This window comes from Podarcis vaucheri, assembly GCF_965113315.1.
Source record: "Podarcis vaucheri genome assembly, chromosome: 9".
Classification (NCBI taxonomy): Eukaryota; Metazoa; Chordata; class Lepidosauria; order Squamata; family Lacertidae; genus Podarcis; species Podarcis vaucheri.
The window spans coordinates 17,256,630-17,277,195 of record NC_138767.1 but is presented as its reverse complement, the minus strand read 5'-3'; the positions used below and the strand labels follow the sequence as shown (position 1 = coordinate 17,277,195).

The 20,566-nt window shown below is 46.5% G+C and overlaps 1 protein-coding gene and 1 long non-coding RNA gene across 3 annotated transcripts in view; both read right to left on the bottom strand.

Annotated features, from left to right (window-relative positions):
- The window catches only part of LOC309540207, a 146,183-nt gene that overhangs the window by 87,848 nt on the left and 37,769 nt on the right, over window positions 1–20,566 (bottom strand). The gene's annotated exons all lie outside the window — the stretch shown is intronic.
- Window positions 1–20,566, bottom strand: part of MMRN1 (multimerin 1) — a 68,286-nt gene that overhangs the window by 34,997 nt on the left and 12,723 nt on the right. For both annotated transcript variants that reach the window (XM_082236328.1, XM_082236329.1), the window contains exons 2-3: window positions 13,913–14,032; window positions 8,673–8,779 (exon numbers count right to left, since the gene is read on the bottom strand). In XM_082236328.1, the coding sequence (XP_082092454.1) occupies window positions 8,673–8,779; window positions 13,913–14,032 (227 nt within the window). The remainder of the gene's footprint in view (window positions 1–8,672; window positions 8,780–13,912; window positions 14,033–20,566) is intronic.

The following is a 20,566-nucleotide window of genomic DNA, read 5'->3' as shown; positions in this document are numbered from 1 at the left end:
GCCCTGTGGAACGCCCTCACATTAGGTCAGGAAATAAACAACTATCTGACTTTTAGAAGGCATCTGAAGGCAGCCCTGTTTAGGGAAGTTTTCAATGTTTGATGGTTTATTGTGCTTTTAATTCTGTTGGGAGGTCCCCAGATGGGTGGGGTGTAAATAAATCATCATCATCATCATCATCTGCCTTTTCAGTCCTACTCTGTATTGCCTACACTGAATGGCAGATTCAGTGCCATTCAGAAAATGAGTCTTTTTCAGCCCTGCCTGGAGAGGCCAGGAAATGAACCTGTGAATTTATGCATGCAAGGCAAATGCTCTACCGCTGAACGTCTTTCTGTGTCACCATGCCTCTTCTCTCTCAAAAAAGTTACAATGTACACCATCCTGCCCAACTTCTGATCCCCCAAGTCCAAGGCAAATGCACAACCCCTGATATAAATTGCCATTTGCCAGGTGCCTGAGAAGCCTTCTCTTCTTATAGTCCCAAGCAAAGGCAGAAGGTTTGAGCCCCTGGAGAACCACCATTCATGGTGAGTGAGCAGTGCTTCGCTTCGTAGGTTGCAAAGCATACAGCAACATATTTACACAGAAGGTTGCTAAATATTAGAGCCTAGTGAAAGAGTTTGCTGGGGGCACGGGAGGAAGAAGAAAGAGAAAAGTCACCATGGATCTCAGCTATGACCTTAAACTGAATTTAAATAAAGAGGGGGACCTTTCTCTAGGTACAAAAGGATTAAGGAAAATAGTTTGACTCTCCATCCCTGCCCTCTTATCTTAGTTTCAACAGATCCACTGGGCTTGCTGCTGTTTGCAGATAAATGCCTCGGGGGTCACAGGGTTGCCAGGAAGAAAGAGACAAGGGAGCTGAGGTTTGTCGCTCGGTTGACGTGATTTCTAACTCCTACTGCTGTTTGTTATAGGAAAGGCAGTTTAATACCGGGACCCAGTTCAAAAATCTAGTATCTCTGTCACCTGAAGGATCAAGCAGTTGCAAAGAGGATATTTTAAAAGCTCTGATTCAATCAGCATTTGTGCGTTTCCACATTTCGAAGGTGTGGACCTAGCTTTAAGTTGCCTGAAGGCACCCCACATTTGCACTTTTTCTGTCTCTGTCGCTTCCTCCTCTAGTACTTTGAATATATGAGGCAATGCCTTTTACAGCTGGTCCATCTTGTCTGCTGTTAGCCTCTCTGACTGGCAGCGCTTAAGAACATAAGAAGAGCCGGCTGGATCAGGACAAAGGGGCCCATCGGGTCAAGCATCGTGTTCTCACAATGGCCAATCAGATGCTTGTGGGGAACCCTTAGACAGGAGCTGAACATAAGAGCACTGCTCTCTCCCTGGTTTCCAGCAACTCCAACTGTGGAGACAGAGCATAGCCATCACGGCTAGGAGATGTTAACAGCCTTGGCCTGTACAACTTTGTCTAATCCTCTTTTAAAGCCATCCAAGTTGGTGGGCAAAACATTGCCTCCTGTAGGAGCAAGTGTCATCGTTAATAATAATAATAATAACTCTGGGTGGCTTCCAACAGAATATTAAAATACAATAATGCATCAAACATTAAAAGCTTCCCTAAACAGGGCTGCCTTCAGATGTCTTCTAAAAGTCTGGTAGTTGTTTTCCTCCTTGACATCTGGTGGGAGGGTGTTCCACAGGGCGGGTGCCACTACCGAAAAGGCCCTCTGCCTGGTTCCCTGTAACTTTGCTTCTCGCAGCGAGGGAACTGCCAGAAGGCCCTCGGCACTGGACCTCAGTGTCCAGGCAGAACGATGGGGCTGGAGATGCTCCCTCAGGTATACTGGACCGAGGCCCTTTAGAGCTTTAAAGGTTTAATTATGTTTAATCATGCACTGCATGAAGAAGTACATTCTTGCATCATGGATGTCCATGAGTTCTGATGTCCCAGGTTGAATCCCCAGGTAGGGTGGATGGCAGAGAATCCTGTCTGAAATTCTGGAGAGCTGCTGCCAGTCATTGTAGATAATACTGGGCTAGATGGGCCAGTAGTCTGGCTCAGGATAAGGAAGTTTCCTGTGTTCCTATTGTGCTGGGCCTGGGGGTAACCCAAGTAACGCCGTCCAGGTCTAGTCCCGAATCCAAGGGTTCCGTGAGTAGTCAGTCCAACAGGGCCAAGGCAGGACACGAGACAGGAAACCAGGCAAGGTCAGGCACAGGATCACAGGCAGGTTCTAGCAAACAGCAACATTGCTCCCACAACCTGGGGCAGGGTCCAGCAGCTTTTTATCTCTGTCGGGGTAACGGCCGGTCCTGATCCCCCGGTGACTCACCTCCCTGTCTCACCCAAAGGCAAGCACTCCTCCTGCGAGTACTCAGGTCTCTCCTGTCTCTGCAGCTTGGGAGATGTCAATGGGTTACTAGACCCAGAGGCCGCCTCTGCCCTGCCTCCCCTGACCCAACCGGTAGTGGAGAAGCTGTAAGTGATGGCCCAGCTGAACGCAATGAGGTTATCCCCGCATCTGAAGCCAGGGCAGGCTTAGGCCCCTGACTCAGCCCAGCGGGTGCTTGTTGTAGGGGAACCTGTACAGACTGGGGCTCTTCAGAATCAGACCCCAGACTAGGTTCAGCTGCTGCCTGAGGCAAAGGATCCGGTGTGGACTGAGACTCCTCTGGCTCTGGCTCTGAGTCTGAGCCCGAGTCCCAGGCCATCACACCTAAGCCCCTAGATTTTTCATCCCATGTGGACCCTTTCTCCTTAGGAGACACCTGGCTGACTAAGGCAGCCAGGTGGGATGAGGGGCCAAGAGGATGCAATCCTGTGGCAATGAGGCTCTTTGGGCTGCCTTTGAACCACTGTGGATTTCTTCAAGTCTCTGTTGAAGTGGGGCTCTTATCAGGGCCCCAAGCCTCTTTCTCAGAAGAGGTGTTTCCAGGATCTGGGTCAGACAAGATTTTGGCAGGTGTCTCCTAGCTGACTCTTGGGCACTTCCCAGGCTCGCATGCTTCCTGACTGACAGATAGGATGACGGTATCCAAAATGCAGGAGCCCCAGGACGAACAAGCCTTCCAGATGACACAAATACCTTCTATCTGCTGTAATTGCAGAAAGCAACAATTAGGTGCTCCACAGGGGCGTGTGAGATCTAGCTGTCCTCAAAGCCTATCATAGCAGCAGTCAAGGCTGCAATGTAAGCTGGAGGCTCGGCTCACATTCTCAGTGGCCGCTGTTATCTTCATAAGGCCATAGCTGTCAACAGGAGTTAAATACTTGCATTCATCCCAATTAATTACATAGGATTTATCAGGTGGCAGCGTGACGATACAATCTGTGACGGGGGGAATCAGTTACTCTCCGGTGATAAAGGGCCACCTGATGGATGTCCTTTTATTCTTCCGCTTACCATTCTTTTGTTCCCAAATATACGGGCTGCCAATGTGAAGGTGCTTCCCCCGCCCCCCCAGTCAATCCTTGCAGCACCCTCCTAATTAAATCAGCTAGGTGGTTGCTTTGAGATATGATGCAGATTTCACAATCCCCTCTCTTCCTTTCAGCTTCGCACGCACCCTTTAAAGGTGGACTATTTCACATAATACCCAGAGGCAAGCATGGGTTTGCCACTGAGTGTACAGTTAATAGCTGCAGCCAGTCGTGACTCTGGGGCGAGCATGCATCTGATAAGCTCCTCTTTGTATCTCTTGCACTTCGTATTTTTCAGGTCCGCTCTTCAAGGAGGTGCCAAAGCTCACAGAAAGAGTGCCTGCTTTGCGTTCTGTAGCCACAGTTTTAAACCCCAGCATTTCCAATTCAAATGACTAGGTAGCAGGAAATATCCCTGCCTGAAACCACGTAGAGATGCTGCCGTTCAGAGGAGACGATATGGGGCTAGATAGAGGAATATATGTTCTACGGCACTTTCCTATGTTCCACTTAAAATATATTAGGCTATACCACCTGGGATAGCGCAGCTGGTAGAGCACGAGCCTCTTAATCTCCAGGTCGTGGGTTTGAGCCCCATGTTGGGCAAAAGATTTCTGCCTTGCGGGGGTCATCTAGTCTGATGACCTTCATGGTCCCTTCCAACTCTACAATTCTATCGGATACATTTAAAGCACTAGGTAAAGGTAAAGGGACCCCTGACCATTAGGTCCAGTCATGGCCGACTCTGGGGTTGCGGCGCTCATCTCGCTTTATTGGCCGAGGGAGCCGGCGTACAGCTTCCGGGTCATGTGGCCAGCATGACTAAGCCACTTCTGGCAAACCAGAGCAGCACACAGAAACACGGTTTACCTTCCCGCCAGAGCAGTACCTATTTATCTACTTGCACTTTGACATGCTTTTGAACTGCTAGGTTGGCAGGAGCTGGGACTGAACAATGGGAGCTCACCCCGTCGCAGGGATTTGAACCGCCGACCTTCTGATCGGCAAGTCCTAGGCTCTGTGGTTTAACCCACAGCGCCACCTGCGCCCCTTTTAAAGCACTAGGATACCACTTTAAACAGTCATGGCTTCCCCCAAAGAATGCTGGAAAGTGGTGTTTTGTTAAGGGTACTACAGTTCCCAGGGTGATTGAACCATCCATCTCTCTTCCCAGAGAACTCTGGGAACTCTCATTCTGCAACAGTGACTGATAATGGGGAGCACACCTAAAAGTAGTGTGATTCCTCTTAGCAGTCGTTTCATTGACTGCTTACACCGGTTTAATAAATCCCCAATGAATTTTGTAGATGGGCTTAACTCTTAATTCTTCTCCTTTGTCTGCTGCTCTATACTGCAGTTGGCCTCCTGTTATTGTGAACATTATACAGCCATCTACTGGGAAAAGTCTATAAATGTTGAGCTTTTCGTCTTCTGTTTAGAATTAGTTGCAGGACTGAAATTCTTTGCACCTGACAAAAACAGGTTCTGTTGAAAGGACTCCCACGTGGGTTTTCAGAAACATTTATATTCAATTCGTTAATTGGTTGCCTTTATATGGGTCCCAAGGCAATTTGCAAAAAATACCGCAAAGACAACTAAAAACAGTTTTTAAAAAACCATGTAAACAACTGAAGATTTGGTTTAAAAACAACACAACATGAACCCCAAAGGCAGAGACTTTTTCACTGAGCTCGAAAAACTTGTCAAAACAAACATGTATTCAGCTGTACCCAGTAAGTAGAGGAATTCTTTTTCACAGAAGTGGGATAGTCACACAGAAAGCCCCACTCTGAGTTACTATGCAGCAGACCTCTGAAATTTTGGGAAGCCAAAGAGAAATTCTGCCGTATTGGAGCTCAGATGTTAGACTCCAACTCCCAATACTGTAAGAGGCAGGAAACATCCATAGCACATTTGGGCTAGCAACATGCATTTATGTTTTCTGTAGATCCTAAGACAGAACCTTCCCAATAAATTTCACTTGTCTTACTGCAACTTTTCTAGTTCCACTTGAAATTTTCACTCGAGCAGAAACTTCCAAGCCTGCCTTGAGATTTTGCTTAAATAAACTTTGCTGGCTTTCAGAATCTGAAGGCCCATTGCCATTTGGAATTTGCACGCGGGTAAGAGAGAGAGAGATGCCAACATATTGGGTGAGAAGCAAATTTCAAAATTGGGGCACGGTGCCTTGCCAAAAAAGAAGGAATGTTTCATCAAAGAAGAGGGCTTTCCTAAAATTTTCATACTCTGATTTATATGCATAAGTGCAACTTTAGAAACTATATAATTTAAACAGAAATTCAATACCTCTTACTATAGTGAGGAAGACTCTGACTAGCTGACCTGTGTACACCTGCTCAGGGTTCATTCAGATGCAGGGACTATCACATTAGTGTTCCATTTTGTTAATAGGTAGATTGTGGGCCAGAAAAATGGTTGAAGGGGAGGCATATTAACCTCAGGAAGATGTACTAGGAAGATGTGTGCTCTTCCATACCCTTGTGGAGCCCTCATTCATTTCAGTGGGCCTATTCAGGAGTACTGTGACCTTAGACTTGTGGTCCTCCTGATGTTGTTGGACTACAACTCCCATCACCCCCGCTGACCATTCCTCACACTGGCTGGGGCTGGAAGGAGTTGTAGTTCTACAACATCTGGAGGAACACTGGTTCCGCATCCCTGTTTTATCCAATCAGAACCTCTGAAGGACAATCTCAAGTTCATCAATCCCAATAAAATTTGCCAGCAAGGCACTGCTTATCCACTGTGGACATCACAGTGGTTGCTATGGCTTGGATACAGCACATCCCTTCTGTTCAGGTAAGCAGACCTTCCGTCCTGTAGAGCACATGGAAGTGAAGCAAGGAAATGTTGTTTTCTCTGGTTGCCCCCTCCTTTTGGACTGTCCCCTGCAACTTCCCATAGGGAAGGGCCTTTGCTCAGTAGCAGAGCACATGCTCTGCATGCAGAAGCCTCTGGGTTCAATCCCCAGTATCTCTAGGTCCCGGACCCTAAGGAAGTTAGATTATCCTCCACCAGGGCCAGGGCCTTCTCAGTGATGCCTCCGACCTGGTGGAATGCTCTGCCCCATGAGACCAGGGCCTTGCAGGATTTAACCTCCTTCCACAGGGCCTGTAAGGCAGAGCTATTCCGCCTGGCTTTCAACTTGAACTTAGCCTGATCTTTTATTCCCCTTCCTTCCTTCCCTCCCCCTCCCCTTTTTATGAAGATTACCTGCTCTGGGATCCCACAGCTAATTCTCCCCTGGTTTCCACACTGGCCCAAATAGGACTAATTTAGCCAGCTAGCCCTGGTGATCATCTAATGTTTATTGGATGGATTTCCCCCCTAAATTGATTTTTGAATTCTGAATTTATTGTTATTTGTGTTTTATACTGTATTTTATACTGTTTTTTTGTTGCATCAATTAAGTGTTTTAAATTTGTTGTTAGCCACCCTGAGCCCCGTTTTTGAACGGGGAAGGGTGGGGTATAAATAAAAAAATATTATTTATTATAGGTAGGGTTGCTAAATATCCCTTCCTAGAACCCACAGAGCTGCTTCCAGTTAGTGCAAACAATACTGAGATGGATGGACCAATGGTAAGGTGGTTGCCTATGCTCCTATTTTCTTCTGGATTATCTCCCAACCCTTCAGAGTAGGCTTTCTTTTTTGGGTTGGGGGGCAAAAGGGAAACCTGAGGCCCAAGATCAAACTCATGCTCGTGGAACTGTGGCTATTGCCCAATAATAACAAGAGCAACAAGCCTCCTTCCTTGGAGGTTTTTAAGCAGGGGTTGGATGGCCATCTTTCATGGATGCTTTAGCTGAGATTCTTGCATTGCAGGGGGTTGGACTGGATGATCCCTGGAGGTCCCTTCCAACTCTACCATTCTTTGATTCTATGAAGCCTTGAAAACATTTTAGATCCATGTTGCCTGGGATCCCAGATGTAAAAGCATGACGAACAAACAGTCCCCATTAGAGTTAATCCAAAACATCTACCTTCTTTCAGCCATGTATAAGAGAGACTCTTGTTTCCACAGGGGATTCCCGTGCCGCTGCCAGTATTAAGATTTCCCTCTCTTAGATGCGAACGGCAGTGACTTCTCTACATTTTTGCCCATAAATTTTTAATCGCAGCCTCTTCTCTACCGCCGATGATTGAGTTCCCTACCGCAGCTAATGGCATTTCTTGTAATATTCATCCATTTAAAATATGTATGTGGATGCCATATCTTATTTTTCAAGGGGAGCTTGTTTAAGGCCACGAGCAAGTAATAGCAGTCGCAAGCCTGTTAAACCACGACACACTTGCCATATGTTTGATCACGGGCGCAGTCGTAAAATACAGGACTCCCTGTCTCAAGCAGGCAATGTTTTACACAAGGTCGGTGCAATAGTCTGCGTGGCATTTTGCCATCTGCCTCAATCTTAATCCAAATGAAGCCCCGGCTATAAATTTGATTTGACTTCAATGGGAATGGGATTGAGTGTCTAAATGTATGCCCTCTGGCTGAAATACATTCAGAGACAGCGTACCTTAAAAAGTCAGGGGGGGTCAAGCTACTCTAGGTGGATTAATTTTTAAACAAGAGTCATTTGCTGAGTAATTACTTTATGAAATGGTTCTTTGAACCAGACAGGCTTCTTCTGCTAGGGCCAAACTAACCACCGTACTAACCAGAGGCACCATCTTCTCCGGATGATTGAGGGGGTCCAATGCAATGGCCTGGTGTCATGTGGCCAGCATCACATGACGTCCTGACAACTTGTGCGTGGTGTTCTGAGGAGCCATGGGGTGGAGATGAAAACCCTCTGAACATTGGGGGGGATCAGCTCCCTCAGAAAATAAATTGGGATGGGGCAAAATGCCTCGGCCCCTAGGAATTGGCGGCTGTGATACTATACTGAAGATTCATTCCTTTGCTGTGCCTGATTTATTAGGATCAGCTGGGATTAAGACCAGACTCTTCCTAGTTTGTCCAAGACTCCCACAGAGCCAAACCAAGACATTCTGCTGCCTGTTCAAAGGTGACCCCCATTAAACATCCAGAACCCAAACAGACCAACAACATTGCTAACATGACAGCATCCTTCACTGTACCTGACAAGCATGGGATGATGGGAGTTGTAGTTCAGCAACATCTGGTGGGCCAGAGAATCCACACACCTGATCTGGAAGGGCTTCCATTTCCATCTGCTGCAAGCAGATTCCCTCCCGCTTCCAGCCATTTTGTAGCCAGGTCAGATTGCTTGCCAGGAAGGGTTAATATTTCCATCGCTTCCCATACCTTTGGGCTGGCACGTTGCTCCGCTGTATCCGGGGCAGCACTTCCAGTCCAGTGATGTCACTATCATATGTTTGACCCTGTAAGCTTGGCGAGTCCTTGACTGGGAACTGCAAGGTGATTTGGAAAGCAAACGTTAGCGAGGCTCTGTCTCAGATGAATGGACATGATACAGGATGATACATCAGTAATAGGCCACTGAGGGATTATTTTTGAAGTCTATTGATTGCGTCCTGTACAAGACCACAAGCAAACGCTTTTACAGAACAGCCTCGTGTCAAACCTAGTGAAAATAAAGACCTCAGGAGCACAGCTGAAATTAAGAGTTGAGGCAGGGGGGTGGTTTTATTTATTTATGTAGGCATTGATTTAAAATACTTAGCCACTCTTCAGCGAAAGATCTTGGAGCAGTTTCCAAAGTTGGGCAATGGAATGCTAAAACCATACTTTTTATAATAAAAAAATCCCACAAAGATAACAAGATACAACAGAGCAATAAGAAAGCAATATAAACCCACTAAAAAGATATCAAGCTATTAGAAGGCCTGGGCAGCTTATATAGGTTTTATCTGACCAAAAAATAAAATAAAGAAATGAAGGGGGTGTCTCTGGGGAGAGCCTTCCAGAGATGAAGAGCCACAACTGAAAAGGCCTTGTTTCCTGTCAACATCCACCCATCGACATCAAAGTGACTAAAAGCAGAGCCATGGGGGCTTTTCTTAATGCTCAGGCATGTTCATGGAAGAAAGGGCACTCCTTCATGTCTCTGGAAGGCAGAAATTTGGGGTGAATAGTAGATGTCAACATCTTATATAATGTACAAACCAAATCCAGAGGATCCCCCCTCTGTCAGGAGCAGATGCCAGGAGCCAGTCAGCAATAACTTGCATATTTTCAGTGAAGTTAAGTCTTTATTCAAAGAAACAAGACAGCTCAGGATGTCAAGTCTAGAGAGTACAGCAACTCTTCCCGTAGAACTTGCCCTTATGAGGCAGTTGCCAAGACTAAAGGCTCCTGCCTCCCAATAGTCAGCTATGTCTCCTCCTCTCCAGGGCTTTTTCCAAGCAATCGGAGACTGTGCCTGTGTACCTGTCATTGCTCCTCCTGCTTCATGCTTGTTGCACCATGGGTGGGACACCTATGCCTCCCACAAACATGACCCACCACTGCTTCGTGGCCACCCTCCTCTCCAGCCTCCGCTTCTGCCTCTGGTTCTGGACTGCTCTCTGCCACAGACTCTCCCTGCTCATTAAACCCTGTTGCCTCTTCATCTTCCGACACCTCCTCCTCCCAGGCTGCTCCCTCTAGCCACTCACTGTCATCCCAGTGCCAGCCCCCTGGCTCTGAGCCTTCTCACCTTTGGGGGTGTCAGGGAACTGACATCGGAGCTAGAGGCGGAGGGAAGGCTCTCAAATGATGCTGGAGAAGGGCCCAGCAGGGAGAGAGGCAGCTCCGCAGATAAGGAAGCAAATCAGCGCAACACCAGGGATATAGAGGGGCTGATGGGGGAATCGGCGAGAAGGCTCCAGGACTCTTCACCGGACACCGGTGGGGAGAGCACGGGTCCTCCGCTACCCACGCCCACCCTGCGCAGAAGACTTCCACGCAGAGAGAGTAGGAGGAGACTGGGTGTCAAACAACTTTTATGTTGGAAAAGATTTAAGAAACGCCCACTGACGGATTCTGCTAGCGACTGAGGCAGCCACGAAGTGAAGGGCTGCCCAGACTGAAAGGTTTAGCAAGGCAACAAAGCCTGGAGAGGCGGCAACTTACGCACAAGCAACCCATACACATTACAGGGGGTTCCCCGGATGGTGCCTCCCATTGTTCTGACTCCTGCCAGTCCATTACACCCTCCCACTTTAACCCAAGTCTTCCCGCACTGGTTGCATTTACACAATAAAACCTAAACCCTGCAAAACGTAATAGCCCAATGTGCACTGCCCGAAATCCAGTTTCATAGCCACCAACCCCTCTTGTTAATATGCTCAGTGATTTTGAATCTGGGAGGGCAAGAAGCAGGTGGGAAGCAGGGCCAATAAGGGTGTGTGGCTTGGGGAGAGTCCCAGGGGCCACAGAGAGAGCTTAGAGGGCCATCTGTGGAGCCCAGGCCAGAACTTCCCCGTCCCTGGCATGGATCATGTTCTGTTGGTCTGACTTGTCCTTGCTGCAGGTGCTTTATGAAGCAGAGAAAGGAGGATGCAGGTTCTTCCTCGAGAAACCAGAAGACTGTGACAAATGCCATAGGAAAGGACGGTGCTCATTCCTCACTTGAAGGAAAATCTCATTAAAAACGTAAGGAGGGAAACAACAACTTAAATTAAAAAGCAAATTACATAAAAAAGCCATCCTATTTGTAGTCCTTGCCATAGAGGTTTCTGTTTGAATTTTCATTCCCTTCGTGGGGGCAAAAATGAGTGCTTGGGAGTGCAGTGGGCTAAGGGCAAACTGGGTAAATATTCATTTTTAAGTAGCTAAAATTATGCCTTGCGCTTCAGCATGACTATGAATAAGCAGCCCAGCAAATACGTGTCATTAAGAGCACGGAATTCAGTTCCAAAATATTCATGTCCACTCAACGCTTCCGCTCAAGTGAGTCCCCGGGAACCTTCTTGGTTTTCTAGAGGAACACATAATTAACGCGGAGATTTCTGAAAGCAAACTGCTTCTTAGGTGTCTTCCTACTTATTTCTTACCAAAGGGGTCTGCCTAAGATGGCCTTCGATGCAGAAGCACACACACTTGTGGCATTGACGTCTGGAATGCATGGCAAGGAACTTGCAGGACATCAACTGCCTTATAATGCCCATGCCAGTCGTAGTCATCATTGTGCCCTACAGATGTTGTCGGACTTCATCTCCCATCAGCCCTGGCCATGGGTCATGTTAGTTAGTCTGGAGGGCACTTAGTTATCCCTGGTGAATACTGAAAGGCTATAGCTCTCCAAGTGAATCTCACAATGCAAAACACAAGTTGTGGGCACCTGGTGTCCACACATCTCGGTGTGTGAGTTATGGCTTTGCGCTCAAGTAGTATAGCAGCCATGTTTGTTTGGGGAAGGCACTGTAGCTTAGTGGAAGGGCATCTGCTGTCCTCTGCCAGTCAATGCCTGTTATACATTATAATCCATTTTATCCATTTATGCTGAGCCTGATTAAAAACTCAAACACACAAAACTTGGCTTTAGAATCCATGCTAAAACCACAGCAGTAACCTCACAGCAATTATATGCTGTCAGTAGGTTTTCCAGCTGAATGAAAAGATCTGTGCCTCAGGCATTTGTTTTGTATGTTTTTTAAAACCTCTGTTCAGTTGCGCTTGTACTGTTTGTAAATTATTTTGGCTGTTTCTAAGGATATGTCTGTAATAGGGACATATGTGTGGAAGGTGAGTCACAGATGTATTATTACAATGTGGCTTCTGTGGCAGACGGTGGGATTTCATACTGATGACTGGGAGGCCACTGGGCTGGCAAGAAAGTCTTCACATGGGCAGAGTAACAGGACCGGGAAGGCTCGCTTGCTGCTGCTGCTGCTGCTCTCCCACATAAGCCCTGTTGGATTGGGGCTTCCCTTTCCCTTATTGATGAAACACTTGCCTGGAAAAAAGCCATCATCTTTATGATATAAGCACATGTACATCATATAGAATCATGGAATTGTAGAGTTGAAAGGGACCCCAAGAGAAATCTAGTCCAACTCCCTGAATGAAGGAATCACAGGTAAAGAATCCCTGTCAGATGGCCATCTGTTTAAAAGCCTCCAATGAAGGGGAGTCCAGTCTAATTCACATGTTACCTTAAAACATAAGCAGAACAAAGCATAATGTGCAAAGAGGTTCCTTCTTAGATGTGGTTGTTCCTGCATTCAGATGTAAGAAATAACCCCACCGCTATGCTTGAACTGAGTGTTAGTTTTGATGCTGAAACTCCTGTTGAAAAGCTCCTGACTACCATGTGCTAATGAGTAAGCAAAATTACGTGAATGTACCATGCCATTGTAAAGAGAAGTCGTTTGCCAGCTGAGTATTTCAAAGGTTTTTCCTCATCATGCCTTAAAGTCCCTTTCACATATATATTGCTCTGCAAGGATAAATAAACTGTTCAGATTGCCTTGGGTTGTAAATCTGTTATACTGTACTCAGCTCTTTAAGTTAAAATCTGAGCCTGACTTGACTCAAAGAAGAAAAGATTCTGAGACACAAATCCATGCCCAGTTGAAATACAGAATGGCTCTGGAATCAATCTCTCTCTCCTTCTCCCTCTCCCTCTCTCTTCTCATTCTTGGTCAGAGAATATCTCAGATTGAGCAAGAGAGACTTGAAAATTGAAAAAAAGGGTATGAGTTTTATGAGAGGAGATGGTCTGGATTTTAAATTGCTTCGATGCCTCTGTTGTTTCTTAGGTATATGCAAACCTGCCACCTAGTGGGAAATGGTGAGTGTTTGGAACAGGTTTGTAAGGTACAGGGGGAAATTCACCAGTGGTGCAGTAGTAAGTTTTGAAATGCACAAGGAATTCATCATGGAGTCATGCTCACACAGAGAGTCTGTAGGCAGCTGTGCTGATATCTCTCTCTCTCTCTCTCTCTCTCTCTCTCTCTCTCTCTCTCTCTCTCTCTGTGTGTGTGTGTGTGTGTGTGTGTACTGTTAGAGAGGAGAGAGAGGGAGAGGGAGAGAGAGGGAGGGAGCATCTGAATTCTAGCTGCTGGAATTACAAGAGGGGAAAGGGCTTTCCCGCTCAAGTCCTATAAGCATCTGGTTGGCCATCATGAAAATACTATGTTGGACTCAATGGCTTTTGGCCTTTGACTGGATATCCCAGCTGGTTAGAGCGTGGTGCTGATAATGCCAAGGTTGCAGGTTCGATCCCTGTATGGGATAACTGCATTGCAGGGGATTGGACTAGATGCTCAGGGTCCCTTCCAACTTTACAATTCTATGATCTAGCAGGCCCCTTCTTAAGTTGTTACACGGCAAAATACCCATATTAGGATCAGCTGAAAGTCACACAACAATTAGCTGGCAAAGAATTGTGTGGAGGTTCATACATTGAATGTGGGTGAAGGATACCTGGGTTCTCATCCATCATGAGCCGCGAAGTTCAGCTGGATGACCTTGGGCCAATCACTTTCTACCTGATAAAAGGACTGTGTGCTGCAATGGACCACTCCTCCAATTCATCACTTTGCAAGCTTATAAAAACTGGCATCCATTGGGACGGGTAGGGTGGAAGGCAGCTATACCTTGATCCGCAGGGTCCTGCAATCCAGGTGCATGGTTTGGCTCTGCCCGATGCATACGTTTCTATGTTGTCAACCACGATGGTGGGCTGGAGTCTTGTGTGAACGTAGGCACACCAGTTCCTGCGTAAATAGGAGGGAGGGAAAGCAAAATTGTAGACAATTGATATCATAAATAAAAAAAAGATAAATGGGAATTGGGGGAACTCCATGCTGTGACTGTCTGTTGCTACATAGGCCGTGAGTGTCTTGGGCAAGTTGCTGGTCCTCACTGTGCTCTTAATTCCACCTACAAAATAGGCATAATTAAACGAGGGAGGTCAACAAGCCTCCCAGTGGCTCCACCCTGGGTGCAGCTGTTTGCCGAGGGAAGATGTGTGTCCTTGTTTACAGAGGGCAGTCCTCTATTTGAAGGTTTGGATAAAGGATAAAAGGACCAAACAAAGGGAAAGTCAAAGGAGACTTGAAGTTGCCCATCAACAGTTATCACCTGGGCAAACTAGGTGGGCATGAGGATACCTGGTCACTGTGTGGGAAGATGAATTGCATTTCTAGTTAAATTCTACAATTTTTTTTCCCAAAGTTGCATCTGGATATCTAGATAAGCAGTTTGCATAATTTTACGCAAATCTGTCTCCTTGTTGGCGACGCATCTCCCTTCCTTTTAATGTGATACATTGCACTGCAGCGATGGGGCAGGCATAGGAAGGTGCCTGGAGAGCTTGGCCTTCTCTCGGAACAACCTGTGATGACTCTGGTGACAATATGCAGACGGAAGGAGTTGGAGGTGCCAGTGTGGTGTAGTGGTTAAAACCGGTGGACTGGTAATCTGGTGAACTGGGTTCGCTTCCCCGCTCCTCCACATGCAGCTGCTGGGTGACCTTGGGCTGGTCACACTTCTCTGAGGTTTCTCAGCCCCACTCACCTCACAGAGTGTTTGTTGTGGGGGAGGAAGGGAAAAGGAGAATGTTAGCCGCTTTGAGACTCCTTTTGGTAGTGATAAAGCGGGATATCAAATCCAAACTCCTCCAAGACCCCATTCGAAGTCGCCACCAGAGCGAAGGCAGATTTAGGGCAGCGCGACCTGGGTGCTGAGCCTAGGGGGCGCTGCAGGGCTTCTCAACAAGGACAGAATAAATTGAGCAGAACGAAAGGTGAGAGGGTGCTGAACTTCAGCCTTGCATAGGATGTCCCTCAAATTTGAAAGACTAAAGTCCACCCCGACCTGGGTTTGTCCCTGGAATGCAAGGATACTGCTGTGCTTTCACTTTCTGACAAGGTCGCTCTTCAGCTATTGAGTAATGGTTTTCAGAGCCAATGCATTTCCCCTTTAGTCCCTTTAATGTTTCTTTTTCCATTCTTTGTGGGGGCTCCAGGGGATCTGCAGCAGGGCAATAATTCTTTTTAATTGGTATGCATGTATATAAAAATCAATATTTCTGTATGAAGCTTTGTTTGGGTCTTTTCCCTGCAGTAAACCTATAGATGTGATTTGAGGGTAATTTTCTTTTCCCCTGTCCCTTTCGCTCCTTTTTTTCCCTTCTGGCGTTGTCAGGAAGAAGCAATTTAAGTGAAATAAAAATGTGCTATAATAATTTACCATTGTTGTTATTATCATCGTCTTCATCATCATTATCATCAATATTATGAATATCACACCACTGGGGTTGCATTTCAGAGAAAGTTCTAACATTGCAGCAGATAAGATGCACACACACACACACACACACACACACACACACTTTCCATGTGTTTAGCTGGGAAGGGAGGGAGGTAAATATCTCTCCCTTGGAGTTAGAAAAGGAAAAGGAAAAAAGCATATGGCAATTTTAAAATTATTATTATTATTATTTTGCTGGATCAGGCTTGGATGAGTGAATCATCTATCTAACACTTTTAACTCTGTTCACTATTTCATCCTGTTTCCACATTTATCTGAATTCTTAAAAAAAAAGAACTTTGTATGAAAATGTGCATTTAAATGCACATTTAAATGTGTATTTTCAAACATATTTTCTTACAAAATAACTTTTCCAAATGTCTTCTCTCTCAAGAAAACACATTTTCAAATGAACTTTGAAGCCTTTTGTTTAGGTTTCCACATGCCTGCTTTAACCATAACACTTCCTCTAAGGTGTTTTGGGCATTAAACATTGTTTCGCCGCCACCACAACTTCATCCTCACAACGGTCCAGTGAGGTAGGTCAGGCTGACACACAGCCTCAGAGTCCCCTGCGAGCCTGACAACCAACCAGAGATTTGGACCCAGGTTCTCCCCAGTTCAAGCCTAACACTCTGCCTACGAACCCCACATGGCTCGAAGAGGCAGAGTATTGCCGCCTGAGAATTCTCTCCGGCTGCCTCCAATCTTCCTGGGTACACGGTAAAAATGGATGACGGTGTCCTGATGATGGGTCCTTTGCATTGGCCAGACTTCCGTGCATATGCCAGAGTTGGCAAGGCAGGCATAACTCATCGATTACATGCTGACACTGATGCGTTTTGGAGCAGCTGCCTTGGGGCCTTGGCAAATGCCTTGACCAAGTCGCCCCGTGGAGCCAGCCTTGATCATTCATAACAATGATCATTTGGGAAAGCAAGGTGATGAAGGAGGGGGGAAAGAACCAACAACCCATATCCTTTCTTTTTAAAAGCAAGCTTGCAAGGATAGGGGGGAAATGAGTTAATCCGAATGCTCATTAGCAAAAGAATATTAGGAGGGTGGGCTGTGGTGCTAGAATCCAAAGGGAGTGTCGTCTGCTGGCTTAAGGGGTTGGCTAGACTTTTCTACCTTCTGCACATATGGTGCAGTTGGCAGCACAGGCCCTAACTGGGTACAAGCTGGTGTGTTTTGGAGCCATCGATCTCAGCCTGCATCCCTGCAGCGTCCCTGGACCACCCTGGCTGAGTCTGGCTGGGTGCCCCCATTCTCTTCATCTCCCCACCACTGCGCCAGTCATGTGAAGTTTTATTAATGCGAAATGAGAACATCTTTCGCCGGATTTATTAGTAACAGTAGCATTATTCTTGCCAAGAGCAAATGCCTTGAATTCCTGCCTGTACCTGCGAGGTAGAAGAAGAGTTTGGATTTGATATCCCGCTTTATCACTACCTGAAGGCGTCTCAGAGCGGCTAACATTCTCCTTTCCCTTCTTCCCCCACAACAAACACTCTGGGAGGTGAGTGGGGCTGAGAGACTTCAGAGAAGTGTGACTAGCCCAAGGTCACCCAGCAGCTGCATGTGGAGGAGCGGAGACGCGAACCTGGTTCACCAGATTACGAATCTACCGCTCTTAACCACTACACCACACTGGCTCTCTTTCCAGGCTGACTCCTTCCAGCTTGCAGGTCTGAAGGGGAGCCTACCTCATCCAAACTTTCCAAAACAACATGAATAAGAAACACAGCCTTCCTTCAAAATCCACACTTCTTCCAATTTCGCAATGCAATTCTTCAAGCAAACAATGCACATTTTTTCAGGTCTGATGTAGCAGAGTTTGGGGGTGCAAGGGTTAGAATGTTAGGTAATGTTAGAAATTAAGGAAGGGTAGGATTCAGGCAGAGGGACACAGGTGACACAGAGCCTAGGGCTTGCCAATCAGAAAGTCGGCGGTTCAAATCCCTGCGAAGGGGTGAGCTCCTGTTGCTCGGACCCTGCTCCTGCCAACCTAGCAATTCAAAAGTACGTCAAAGTGCAAGTAGATAAATAGGTACTGCTCCGGCAGGAAGGTAAACGGCATTTCCATGCGCTGCTTTGGTTCGCCAGAAGCGGCTTAGTCATGCTGGCCCCATGACCTGGAAGCTGTACTCCGACTTCCTCGGCCAGTAAAGCGAGATGAGCACCGCAACCCCAGAGTCGGTCACGACTGGACCAAATGGTCAGGGGTCCCTTTACCTTTAGGATTCAGGTAATATTTGGAGTATGGGAGGGACAATGTCAGGCTAAGCTACTTTTCCAGGCCAAGGTCTGGGATAGAAGTCTTTAAAAGTGACAAAAGGTGGGGGGAGAAAGTCATTAATTCATCAGTGGAAGCCATCAACCAGGCAGGAGGCTCTGCTGGCGAGGGGCGAGGTTGCCAAGGAGGCGGGTGTGTAATGTGAAATTTAGAGGTTGGGGAAGAAGGACTCTGTGAGCTGCTGTGAAGGCCAGAACCATCTTGGCAGGTTGGGAAAGAAGCATGGAGATGTCTGAGAATCCAGTGCTGTGCTGCTGTGAAGGATGGGCTGCTCCTGAGATGTGAATGCTATGAACTCACTCTCCATTGAAAGCTTCCAGTCTAAGTATGTGTAAAGAAATCGTATTTCAAAGATACCACAGACTCCACCGCGCCTCATTTCTCCCAACAGAACACAGGCCCTGGTTGAGTTCCAAGACACCTTAGAATCTCGTGCACTACTTGGCAGGGATTGGGCTGGCCAGGAGCCATACAATGTGGTAAAGTGTTCAAAAAAAATTGCATATAGACACAAAAATTGCATAGAAAATGTGAAAAGATAAACATTGATGCATTCAGATGCCGATTAATTTTCATGAGGAATTTTTAAATTAAAAAAAAAACCGCAAAGAAGAACTGGATTTAAGACTTCGAAAATGAGAGAGAAAATAGGGAGTCAGCTACACAGCTGCAATTATAACATTATAAGTGCATTACAAAAATGTGACACCAGATGGCGGTGTAAAGCTCAATGGCTAATTGCATATATATATCTCAGGTTTTCTTCCATGGCATTTCCATAGCGTTTTTTATATCTGTGTAGATCCGGCCCAAGAGTGATGTATTTGCCCAGCCCTACCCTCTATCAACTCATATCCATCATAGTAAAACACAACAGAAACCCATCCACAGCCATATAACATGAGGGCCTCTGAAACCCCCCTCATTTTTGCAGGAGACAAGTGACCCTGCAAAAACGGGGTGGTTTTTGCCCAGTTTCACTTCAGATAAAGTTTTCCCTGATCCTACCCCCAACAATCAATTCATTGTATGGGAAATGAGGGGGGGGGCAGAAGCAAAAACAGCACTTCCCCCTACTTTCTCTCAGCAATTCCTTATGACTACCCACTTATTAATAATGTGTGTTGAAGCTCCCTTTATGAATTTGCACTAGTTGCTGATATTACTGTTGTTATTCTTTATCCTCCTCCTCCTTTTAATTTATTACCCACCCTAAGGCCAGAGAGTGAGTCACAGCAACTTAAAGCGCAACATTAAAACAGCTTTTAAAGTTTCCAAATTACAGAGAATGCAACCACAAAATACGGGATGGGTTCTGAAAATATACAGCTCAGGTGTCAAAGGCTCCAAGCACTTTCGGAGCATCTTTTAAAAGTTATCAGGCTGGTCTTTTTCTAGTGTGCAGGTGAAGTAAATGGTGGGGAAAGCTTTGCGAGCCTGGCCAGTCTTTTGTAATGATAAATACTTAGTTCCTGAGCCAGGTCACAGCCTCACACGCGATTCATATCTTAAGACAGGATTTGTGAAGGAAAAGACAGTGGGGAAGCTTTCCCATTTTCCTTTGACCTTGCAGAGAAAACATTTGCTCAGTTTGGGAATCAAAATGGTTTCAGGTCGGTCTTCCTGTGCTGATCTATGTACGTGCTTGGTTGGTATGAATGTTTAACATATATCTAAGACCTCAAAATTCCTATCAAACCAGTAGCTCAGTTGGTTAGAGTGTGGTGCTGATAATGCCAAGGTTGCAGGTTAAAATCCCATATGGGGCCAGTGGCGTAGCGTGGGTTGTCAGCACCCGGGGCAAGGCAAGTAATTTGCGCCCCCTAACCCCTAACCTGCCGCCGCTGCCAGCTTCTTCTTGCTGCTGCCTGGTCTGGTCTGGTGTGGTTCTCTCCCGCGCTCAGCGCTGCACTGGGCGGCTGCTGCACTGTCCCTCCCCCAGATAGTTCCTCGCTCTCTCTCTGCACCGCATGCCTGACACCCACCCCCTCCACAGTGGGCGGCGACCCGGCGGCTCGGATCGGATTCGCACAGCCAGCACTGCAGTGAGAGAGAGTGAGTGAGCCAGGTAGGGGCAGAGAGCTGAGAGTGCGAGCGTGCCCCCCCCAGATGTTGCGCCCGGTGTGGCTGGCCCCCCCTGCACCCCCACGCTATGCCACTGTATGGGGCAGCTGTATATTCCTGCATTGCAGAGAGTTGAACTAGATGATCCTCAGGGTCCCTTCCGACTCTACAATTCAATGATGACTCATGGTTCATGTGTTCCTAAAATTACCCAGCAGATGGCAACCTTCCCTAACACACAAGCATATCAGTCTCTCAATAGTCTTATATTAGGCTTTGCAAAAAAAAAAAGTTCTTATATTTTAATTCTGTATTTAATTCTATAATTTAATATTCAATAATAATAATATTAATAACAATAGGAAGTTGAATTATGGTGTCATAGTAGTGTCTTATAGAGCTATTTCTCCTTTTGAGTTCTCTGCTCCCACAGCATTGGAACGCAGTTAATAGTACCTCCACTATATTAGACTCTGTATGCTTCTGAATGCCAGTTGCTGGAAACCTCAGGACGGGTGAGAACAGGATGCTAGATAGGCCACTGGCCTGATCCTCCGGACTCTTCTTATGTTCTTAGCAGGAGAAACAACAAAGTCATGTTTACAGTGGTGTGGTTCAATAACCCCCAGATTTCTTC